Source organism: Ambystoma mexicanum, chromosome 10 (genome assembly GCF_040938575.1).
Source record: "Ambystoma mexicanum isolate Mex_15411 chromosome 10, UKY_AmexF1_1, whole genome shotgun sequence".
Classification (NCBI taxonomy): domain Eukaryota; kingdom Metazoa; phylum Chordata; class Amphibia; order Caudata; family Ambystomatidae; genus Ambystoma; species Ambystoma mexicanum.
The window spans coordinates 1138912181-1138923953 of NC_090932.1; the positions used below are offsets into that span (position 1 = coordinate 1138912181).

Sequence of the window (11773 nt, forward strand, 5' to 3'; positions counted from 1 at the left end):
TCCGACACCTCTAGTAGACCTAGAACAAGACAGAGTTCAAATATTGGTGGATAACAGCCACCCTCGAAGTATCACTTTGGGTGCAGACACTTTTATTGGAATGGTGGTTGATGCCCAACATTATTCTATTGATTTAGGTAATGAAAACATGGGACCAATCCCAAACTACTGTTTCGGCCTCAGCGACGGTATTCCTCCAGAAAAGATTTTTACTAGGCATGGGAACATTTCCTGGTGTACTCTTCCTGTCCCTATGGTGTGAAAGAAGTGACCTGTGACATTAGGAGGGAGGAGGTAGTGTTCAGAGTCAAAGACCACTACCTCGAATCCCCTGTCCAGGTCAACACTATCAAAAGAGATCTCTCCACCCAACTGGAGGATACCGCTGAAATTGCCAAGCCTGAGGTCTTTCCAGGTTTCAGGCAGATGGTCGAGGAAAGGATAAATCTGGCTGATGCCTGTGAAACCGAGGAGCAAAGACAAAACCTAAATCAGGTATTCCTGGAATTCCAAGATATCTTTTCAGTGGACTCGTATGACTGTGGACACACAACCATTCTTTCAACCACCATTCCGATGAGCCTCGAGATGGCTCCAGTATTTGTGAAACAATAAGGGTTACCTCTCTCATCCATGGAGTCACTCAAAGAGATTATTAAGAATTTATAATCCTGTGGCATAATTTGTCCGATTCAAAGTACCTTTAACAACCCGGTATTGGTGATCCTCAAACCAAACGGCCAATGGAGACTATGTGCGGACCTTAGGAAGTTGAACAAACAGGTCCACGTGTCAAGATGGCCCCTTCCCTACATTGATCATGGACTGGCCCATATCGAAAGGTCAAAGGTGTACACCGCCATTGACCTGACCAACTGTCACTGGACAGTATCCGTGAGTAGGGAAGACCAGTACAAGCTTGCCTTTAGCTTTGGGGGGCACCAGTACACGTGGACCCAAACCCTCTTTGGATACATAAACTCTGGCAATGAGTTCAAAATCTTCCTACATAAGGCCATGCCCGATTTGGGCGAAAGGGGAAATCTGGCCTTTGTGGATGATGTTTTGATCAAAAGCTCAACTGTGGAGGAACACATAGCAGAAATCTACTATGTTCTTACCCAGTTGCAGAAGGCCGGAGCAAAACTGTCCTTTCAGAAGGCACAGTGGTGTAAAACCTGAGTGAACTTCTTAGGGCACGAGATCACACATGAGGGTCTTAATCCCCAGGCGAAGAAGGTGGAAGCCTTATTAAACTTAAAAGACCTTACCACTCTGCAAGAATTAAGAAGCCTTCTTGGACTTACTAATTATAGTCAAAAGTACATTGGAGACTACGGAGAGGTCACTCAACCATTGATCCATTTATTAAAGGCCGGAATCAAGTGGGAGTGGGTCCAGAACAATCTGAGACAGTTAAACAACTAAAAAGAAGTCTTTCCCAGGCTCCTTGTTTGGTTTACTCTATAAAGAACAAGGAGTTCTTCTTTGAGGCAGGGTTCTCAGATACTTGCCTAACAGCAGTATTGTACCAAAAGCATGACATGGTCAACAAAGTCATCTCATACGCGAGCAAGACTTTGTCCTCTGTGGAGGAAAAATTCAATGACTGCGAGAAGTCAACAGTGTGGGCTCTGAAAAATGACCACCCATTCATACAGGGGGAGCACATCATTGTTGAGACGCCTCACCAACCCTTGCAGTATCTACAAAGTGACAGAATCTGGATGTTAGTAATTCTTTCCTGTGGAGGTCAGATATGGCCAAAACAAGAAGAGTCCAATAGCACAAGGGTTGGCAGACTTGCATGATTGTGCTCAAGAAAACTGTCTCAAGGACGAAAGTCTAATGACCAACAACAACCCGGAGACCTACTTAACTTCCTCACAGAAGGTCTATGAAGGTCTATGAAAATGACACGTGTCAGAGGATACCCATAGTTTATGTGGATGGGTGCTCCTACCATGTTGAAAACAATGGGGGAAAAGAATGGGTGGCTGGCATTGGGAATGCCTGTTTGAATGATACCCTGGAACCCTCTACTGATTATAAAATAGGACCCCGAAGTAGTAAGGTTGCAGAGTTGATGGCTGTTTATCAAGCTATCCTCACTGCAGTGCACCACCAACTCAATGGACTAGTCATAATCACGGACTCTGATTATGTCAGGAATGGGTTTATGGAGCACCTGATTAACTTGAAGAATCGAGGCATGCTTTGTGCGAACAACAAACCCCTAAAGCATGCCAAACTGATCCAGTCAATCGATGATCTGGTGAACTCCAGTGCGATGACCAGCTATTGGAAGAAGGTAAGAGGTCATTCCAAGATAGAGGGGCCAGATAAGACTGGGAATGACCTGACTGACGAGCTGGCAAAAACTGGAGCTCTGCAGGGGGATTCATAGAAATGGATCCTTGCTGGGTGAAATCCAAATGGCAGCTGTCACCAGGTCACAATTTCAGGCTTACAGCGAACTCTCAACAGCCCAGTGTAGTCAAGCTACCCCAGATGGAGACTTGATCACTGCACAGAAAGTGGACCCGATCATTGGGAAATGTTATTGACACATTGAAGACCCTGTAAGCTTTCCTCTAACAGAGTCGGATTATGCCGGTAAAGAGGATCTCCGGTTGTTGAAGTTTTCCAAGATGTTTCCGATCCAAGACGTGTTGGTAAGGAGAGCCCTATCTGGTTGTGACCAGTGGGGAGTACGTACCTCATTCTGAAGCCTAATGTTGAACCACGCCCATGACACGGCCACTGCTGGTCATAGGGGTTTCATACAACATTGGAAATCTTGCGTGAGGTTGCCTACTGGCCACACGTGGGCCAGGACCTCGACACTTAGCTAAAGGGGTGTCTTGTGTGTGCTCAATTCCAACCAAGTTCATCCACACACGAAAAGGGGAATGACACTTCCTTGGTCAGATTTGCAAGTCAATTTCATCGGGCAAGTGAAACGCACCTCTAAAGGAAACAAGTACATGTTGGCTGTGACATGCTTGTTCACGAAGTGGGTAGAATGTCTTCCAGCCCTAAATTGTAAGGCAGAGACAGTTGCTGCACTAATGATCAACAACATCTTCTCTGGTTTTGGCCTCCCACCAAGGATTGAGTCAGACCAAGTAAGCAATTTTACCAGTGAGGTGATGGCGAAGATGTGGTAAATTCTAGGGGTAAAAAGAAAAATCCACATTGACCATTGCCAGCCTCAAACGGGGGGGGGGGGGTGGATAGATGCAACAAAACAATTGTGAGTATCTTAAAGAAGTTTGTGGCAGACTCTGTACCTAGTTGGGACATCAGATTGCTGCTTGTCCTGGTGGCTATTAGGTCTACACCATTTTCTCCAACAAAAATGTCTCTGTTTGAGGTCATGACCAGATGAACAAATGGTGTTGCCACAGCATCTGCTCTATAGGACACTGATAAATGCGTCCACTACCCATGAGTACAATTTAAGGAAGCACCTACAGCATGCTTTTTTTTATGCTCAGCGGAATTTAGAAAAGTCGGCTGAAGGAATGAAGATCTACTATGATCTTAAGACCACCAAGAAAGAGTAGGAAGCAGGTGACAAGGTTTACCTCCACAATTTTCAAAGGAATCAGGCCAAGGAGAGGAAATTCCTCCCATCTTGGCGTGGTGTCTTTGAAATTGTAGATAAAATATCACCTGTTGCTTACAAGATCTGCATCACAAAAGGAGAACTGACGGAAGAAAAATGGGTCCACATTAACCAGTTGAAAAGCTGTCATCCCAGACACACTTTACGATTGATTGATGAGCCAAATGAAAGTCGAGCAGAAGAACCAGCTGAAGAATGAAAAGGAAGGATGACAAATCAGACGGATATATACATATATCTAAAGCAAATTACTCCCTGTTATATATGTTTGCTTTTGTTATTGTATGAATGAAGAAAATAAATAAAATGTGTTTGGTGAAATGGAAATGTCATGTTATAACTGTATGTTGTTTTAAATTCTATGTAAATCTTCCTGGGGAAAAATGTGTCTAAAAAGTACTGAAACTCTTTTTCTATCTTTTATTAGAGAACTAACCTCCTTAACCTCTGGCCTGGAGGTGAGAGTGGAGTCTGGTGAGAACCCCAGGGACCTGGAAAGGAAGGAAGAAAGGGTGTGCCATACCACGCCCTTCAACCCAAAGATGGAAGGGGAGGTTGGAGTGTCCACTCCCAAAAGAAGGAAGAAAAGTGGGTGCCAATATTTGTGCCCTCCCTGACTCTACGTGAAAAAATGAATAATACAGACACTCCCTGGACAGGGAATAAGGCACAAAAGAGCAGGCTGCGAGATTTCAAGGAAAAGTTTATCTAGATCTCTGAGAGTGCTCTGACCACATCAAGATTACAACACATTTATATAGTACATTGACATCTTTAACATATGATGCTACGTTGGACCTGGATTGGTCAGCCGGGGTGGTGTCTTAGGTGTGGGCATCATCTCTTCCTCCGGGTTGGTTGCTTGGTTGGCGGGAGGATTGACGTCAGACATCTGTCCTCCGGATGGGTGAAGGTCAGGTTGTTGTGAGATACGGTGGTCACTATCTAAGCTAAACTAAGAAAATACATTCTGAGTAATGCATGCACTAAATAATGGTTGATCAAAAGACCCTCAATAGTGTATCATGTCATTGTACTAATCACTCAAGAGTTTATATCATCTACAACATTTGGGTTATACAGGTCACAGGTTTACGGGCCTTGACCACTATAATGCTGTCATTGAACTATTGGGTTAGTCTCACAAGAATATCAGGTATGTGGCATTTGTTAGTATTGGGCATGATATATTGCAGCAGGGGTCTAATGTTAGTTGGGGGTCTGTTGGGTGGGCTTCATAGCATGGTTGGCAGTCTGGCACATGAAAGGAATGCCTTTCAAGGACACAGGGTTAGAATGGCAATAAGTTTCAACTGGCTAGGGTAAGAGGGCAAGGACACTTTTGTGGAGATGGACGAGCTATGTGCTTGGCTCATGTTTGTTCACATGCAGGACAGTGATCTCAGAGGAAAAAGGGATGTGTTACATTTATTATTTGTTGCAAGCAGCTCCGGCTTCAGGGTGAGAATGGAGCTGTAGAGTTTTCCAGCTGGAGTGGGAACGAGGGTGGTGGCCATGTGCTCCGAGCTACTGCGGCGGGCAAAAGAGAGAGAGGCATTTTGTACTATAGCAGTGAGGCCTGGTCACCAAGATGGAGTCGAAAGGGGGTACAAAAAATGGATGCCTCGTGTCCTGCCCGATGGTCCCATCTACGCAAATGTAACCCAAAGTTAACATCGCATAAGGGCAAGGGGCGTACCCACCACTAGAGGCACTTGGTCCGAGTTTTGTACTGAGAAGTGATGGTAAAGAGGGGCCCATTGGCCCATCGCTCCCACACATTCCCCCTTTCATTACATCTAAAGTAACGAATATTTCTACTTTTTGTTCTTTTCATTCTCCCTTCGGTAGTACTCAGCTTCTGCCACAGCCTCTTCCCATGCGGGGGTGCCTGTTATGGGCATCCATGCTCTGCATACTGCTTAGGCTATTTCCTCTTCTGGCATATTCATCTGGTGTACACATTAAGTAAATTCCTCCATCCCCATCTAGATCTACCCATACTTCTTGGTACCATTGCAACTCCCTTGGTTCTTTTATCGTTATATGATGCAAATTATCAACTATATCCCCATATTGCCTGTAAATTGCTGTCATCCTGTATTGTGGTGTAGTGTATTCCCCTGTTTGCATTTGTGCATCTATCATGGTAGCTACCGTTGTCTGCCGGCTCATTGTTACCATCATCATAGCTGAGGTTGGCATGCTTTTCTCACAGCACCGTAGTCCCAGTTGGCACACACAAAAGAACAGGAGCACAGAGACGATAATGGGGATCAGTATTTTCATTGCCACATTTTCCCATGATGGTATCCAGCTGAACAAATTGTCGAGCCATGTGCTTTCTTCTGCTCCTCCTTCCGTTCTCATTCTTTCTCCTAGGTTGTGTACTGCTGTTATGACATGTGAGAGTGTCCCGTTATCAGCATCTTCAGTTGGCACGAATGTGCAACACGCCCCCCCAATTTTTCGGCAAACACCACCGTCCATCGCCATGAGGAGATCTAGGACATATCTCTTTTGCATTGTCATTAGGCGCAGTGCGCGGAGCTCTATTTTTATCACGTTGAACCCCTCTTCAGTGTTGTTAGCCAGTTGAATGAGCTCCCAGCGCACTATCTGCAACCATTTGGCGTTCGCTCGTGCTTTCAGTCCCGGGACAAGAAGTGAGGCGAAGAATGTCTCTGCTGATGAAAAGAGCTTGTATTTCTGCGGGATCTCAGCAAGGAGTTTCGATGATTCGGATGAGATGTAATTGGAGGATCCTTTACTTCGTGTCAATCTTTTCTTTAGTTCATACTCTGACAATAGTTCATACGCTGGAGCTTCTGTCATTATTAGTTGGGGCGCTGTCAATGGTTCTGCCGATTGCCCTGCTGCTGATATGCCAGCCGATTGCTCTGCTGCTCATATGCCAGCCGATTGCCACGCTGACCCTTGGATGTGGCTCTCTGGTATTACCATCAGGGCTGTGTGGAGGGTGGCTAGAGCACAAGTTCCTTTCCACGATGCGGGGAGGTGCAGGTAAGCTTGTTTGCTGCAAATCCAGTACATGTCCATCAGTGCAGCGGTGCCTTTCTTCATGTCAGGTATTATGAGCGTCTTGTTGCATTTCTTTGTCTCGCCCATGTTCACTCTTCCCTCCCCATGGAAGCACAGCTCATGTTGGACCTCTTTCTGTATTTTGATAGGTTTTTCTAATGCTGTGACCCGCGTTAGCTTTGTGATATGTTGCGATCAGATGGGGTCACATACCTCTTTTATCCATTGGAAAGTGTCATTTGATAGGCCTCGAAGGGCTTCTGCTTTGCATTCAATAGTTTCTTCGAGCCACTTGTTTTCTGCATATCGCGTCCCCTTGATGACAAGAAATGGTTCCTTGAGGCAAATTACTCCTTGGCGCCTGCTTGTGCACATTTTCTCATTCTCCAATTTTTTCAATGTGACGGTGTGCGCTTGGAACGTGCTCTTTATTCTGCATAAAACCAGATGAATTAAACATTGGGCCTCCGACAAGGGCACTTCCTGCGGTACTAAAATTTTCAGTGTTCCTGATGCGTGCGGAATGAGTGAACAGACGTAGCAGCTTTCATTTGTTGCTTGCTTCGCCGTGGCACTCTTGTCGGAATACCATTTATTTGATTGATCAGGGTGGCGGGGATCTTCTATTTCGTCTACCCCCAGGTCATGATAGATGTCGTATCTTTTCCCTCCTGCCCCCCTTTTCTGCTCCTCCTCCCTGGTTATTGTTTTTCACCCTTTTGTAATGTAGTTGAAACATTCCAGTCCAGGCTGTATCATTACTATTCAATATGGCATGTGTATCGTCATCAGTAGCAGCAATGTTGTGTGAGGTAGGGTATATGGTTGTCTGTGCATTAATACTAGTGTTAATTAACTCATTTGTCCAATAATAATCTCCATCATGTTCGTTGTATCCATAAGCATTACTCATATTTACATTGAAACCTAACATGAATACACTTGTTGATCCTACAGTGATGTATTCTGAGGGTTGCATCACATCTGTTTTGTTGACATTAATCTCATGTGACTCTTTCCATATAGTCTTTACCCCAGTCCATATAATTTGCGATCGTTCTCGTATCATGTTAGCCCCGCTTCCTCCCCTTTGCATGCCATTAACAAAAGGTAAAAGGGTATAATACCAAGCTGCGAAAAACAACATTACTGACATCAAAATTGCAGCACATTTCAAAACACATTCAACGTTACTGAACCTTTTAGCCCTAATGGCGACCCTATCACTATCTAGCATTAATTGGTCGTTGGGCCATTTTTCACCTGGAGGGGCAATATAAATTCGTTAAGTCACCACAATATATACATGTATTTACCTTCTTTGTTCAACTTCATGTTTAATCATCATTTTTAGTCATGTTTGTTCTTTAACTCAATTGCACATGTACTTTTGCTATGGAGAAGATGGTAATAAAACAGTGATGGAAAAAGGCGTGGAACAATAATCGAAACGAAGGTGGGAGATAGAGAGGGAGAGAGAGTTGAGGTATATGGAGAATATTTCGATCAATCAAAGAGGAGAGGAGGAAAACATAGATAAGTCGTTCAGAACAAAATACATATCATAATTTTTATCTCTGCATATTCTCTTTACTGACAATTTAGTTATCCTTTTTCAACCTCATTTGTGGGACCAGTGGCACGATCTTGCTCCTCCTGGGGCATTGTACTATTGTGTGCCCTCCTCACGTCTGATAAGTACACCCAATACTTCAATCCTTTTACCTTCACCGCTCTGGGTGTACTATAGATGATCTCATAAGGGCCATGAAACCTGGGTGAATTCCACCTCCTCACAAAGCTGCGGACGTACACATGTGCTCCTGGCATCAGTGGCCCGCTTGAACTGTCTGTGGCCGGTGTGGTAGTATCAGTTGCCACATTTCCAGTAAAAGGTGATGCTATTTGTCGCACGATGCTGCGTACCGGGCGTGTTAACTGGGTCAGGTATTCCTTGAACTCTTCCCCCAGCACTGTGGCAGCCCTGTGCGCATCCGATGCTCTTCTAATCGGGGATACTGGTGTGTGTATTTGCCTCCCAGTCACAATTTCGTGGGGGCTCAGATGGTGGTCTTTACATGGTTGCGTCCTGAGTTGGAACAGTGCTAGGGGCAAGCAATACACCCAGTTTTTCTTCAATGTGTTACACAGGTTAGATAACTTACTCTTTAATAATCCGTTGATCTTTTCTACCACCCCATTCACCATCGGATGATAAATTGAGCATAGTTTGTGTTTTACCCCCAAGAGTGATGTCACTTCCTTAAAGAGGTCATTAACAAAGTGCGTACCGTTGTCTGAACTAATCACATCGCATATTCCCCATCGTGAAAACACCTCTCGCACAAAAAACTTGGCTGCACACTTTGCGTCTGGGTGGGGACATGGGCCCGCTTCCACCCATCTTGAAAAGGGGCACACTACCACAATCAAATATCTTGCTCCACTACACCGCTCTCCCATATCAGCATAGTCTATGTGGAGCTCTCTAAATGGTCCTGTTGGTCGGGGCAGGGTACCGCGCAGTGTTCTTAATTTCATTCCTGAATTATATGTTTGGCATGTTATGCATTCTACAATGAATTTCGACAGGTGCTCTTGCAAATTGGGGATGAACCAGTGTTCCTGGATGTCTGCAGCAATGTGTTGCTTTGCTACATGGCCGTGGAAATGCAGCTGTTGGAATGCTATTTCTAGTAACTCTATGGTCATTACAACCTTTCCTGTTATCTCCTGTCTCCAAATGAGATCTGTGGCTGATTGTTTACATCCCCGTTTGCTCCACAGTTCTTGCTCCTCTTGTGGTGCTCTTCTTTGTAATTCTATTATCTGTGCTATTGGGGTATTAGTGTATGCTTCTTCTTGTGGATCGGTGGTGGTTGCTTTTACAATGCATTCGAGTGTTGGTGTCACATTGAAATACGAGGCCTCCTTCGCTGCTGCGTCGGCTGCCGCGTTTCCCAATGAGATTGCATCTGTGTTGTTGGTATGGGCTTGGCATTTCACCACTGCTACTACCGATGGTACTGCTAATGCATCTATTAGCTCATTCAACAATGTTGCATGCTGTACTGGAGAACCGCCTGCCCTCCTGAATCCCTTTCTACGCCACCGTGACAACCCTGAGTGCACTGTGGTGGTTGCATAGGCCGAGTCTGAGTATATTGTCACCGCACAGCCCTTGGCTGTGTGCAGTGCTTCGATCAGGGCAGTTAGTTCGGCTGCCTGTGCTGAGTAATGGGATGGGAGGCGTTTTTGCACAATTGTCTCATAGTCATCTTCCTCCATGCGCACTACTGCCATTCTGACCTGTTTTCCCCTGTTTCGGGGTTTATTGATGCTCACCCATCTATGAAATATATTTCTCCCTCCTGTAGGGCATTTTCGCTTGCTTTTGGGATGTCATCACCTTCCCCCTCATATGTGGCACAATCGTGTTCCTGTATGTCCTCTGTTGTGCATGGCTCTGTAATGAATGTTGCTGGGTTTACTGTTTTGCACCTCACAACATGTACGTTGGGGCTTGAAATTATTACTTCATATGCTGTTGCTCTTTGTGTCGTTAGTGTTGATTTTGATCGCTCGAGCATGACATTAAAGTATATATTTTGGTTGTATCGCCTTCAGCTGTAGTGGTTGTGCACTCGCCCTTTGGCGTTCCGCTTACCTCTTCCTGCGTTTTCTGTGTTTCGTTCATTCTTTCATTATTTACCTCTGCTGTAGGCGTAACTTCTTCAAACATGCGCCACAAGTCTAGTACTTCCCTTCTATTTTTTAGTTGTTTCCCCTTATAACTTGCTAACAAATGTGTGGACCCTAAATCTAATACTCTTTTGTCGAATGACCCACCTTCTGGCCAAATTGGCATCACACTGTCCCCTTTTATCTCCGTCAACCATTGATCGTGGTATTTTTGTATTTTCTCACTGTATAACGGAAGGTGTTGACAGATATGTGCTAGTGGTGTTATTCCCCCCATAACGCTATCTTTTCCTTTTCTCCCTTTGTCTGTACTTGCCCTTCGACCTCTCTTTCCCTTTAATCACTTCTTCACTAGTCTTTCTTTCCTTCTAGCTGGACAATACACCACAAATCTTCTCAGTTACTTGTAATTTGTATGCACATATATGTAGCAAGATAAATATATCAATCACTTTTCAACTTTAACCTTATAGTTGTTGCATGTTCAAATTCAACAGTTCATTTTTGCATATTTTGCCACTTTAACCACAAATTAATCACAGTACTTGGATATCCTTGAGGAAAAATGGACAGAACACAAAAGCACGTATATAACACTTATCATGCACATGTACTACCTGCGTGCGTTTTCTCCCCGTTTTGTTCTTTTTTTACCACCCCTTCCCCATTTCGCTTACTCTTCTCATTCACTCCCCACCTCTTACATCCTCTTACTCTTTTCCAAGAATCCTTTCGTACCCAGAAAAAGAATGTTCTAAATAACTACTCTGAGTCTACTCAATATACGAGACTCCTACTATTTTCTCTGTATCTTCACTTATTTATTCTGCACTGGACGAGACAATGTTACGTGGCGCCGCCTTCTACCCCGTTTGGGCTAGGATACCACTTCTCTTTTTTCTCTTCACTTCTTACAAAAACCTAATGGCCATATAAAGGACAGTTCAGAAAAGCCTCATCATCACTCACACAGGCCCTACTCTTCCCTATTACCCGTTGCCACCTGTCCCCTCTATTTCCCCATTACCTTTCCTTCGTAACCTTCGCAACCGGCACTCCCGTGTTCAGTCAGGTGACCCGAGGGTCGCCACTCGCAGTCCGACCCCAGTCAGGCTCGCACCCCAACCAAGCCGTGGCCCGCCTCGGCGAGCAGCTTTTCAGTCGGGTATTCGTCAACCGGGAACCCTTGACCCTTCTTCGTAGTGCGCACAGGCTGGTCGGCCGTGGAGGCGATGGTTTTGCTGGGGGGTGTCCCGGATCTCGCCGCACGGCACCGGCCTCAAGGCACCTCTCCGATCACGTCGGGGTCACCAAATTTGTGCCCTCCCTGACTCTACGTGAAAGATATATTAATACAGACACTCCCTGGACAGGGAATAAGGCACAAAAGAGCAGGCT

The 11773-nt window shown here is 45.0% G+C and overlaps 1 protein-coding gene across 1 annotated transcript; it reads left to right on the forward strand.

Annotated features, from left to right (window-relative positions):
* The first annotated feature begins 1897 nt into the window (after nt 1–1897).
* LOC138492993 (ribonuclease H-like) lies at nt 1898–2407 on the forward strand. The gene has a single exon (XM_069620257.1). It carries the CDS (start codon nt 1898–1900, stop codon nt 2405–2407), a length of 510 nt encoding a protein of 169 aa, XP_069476358.1.
* Nucleotides 2408–11773: the final 9366 nt, after the last annotated feature.

Bases quoted from the DNA above. Each gene is read 5' to 3' on its own strand.
- LOC138492993 (XM_069620257.1), top strand. From the start codon at position 1,898: ATGAAGGTCTATGAAAATGACACGTGTCAGAGGATACCCATAGTTTAT.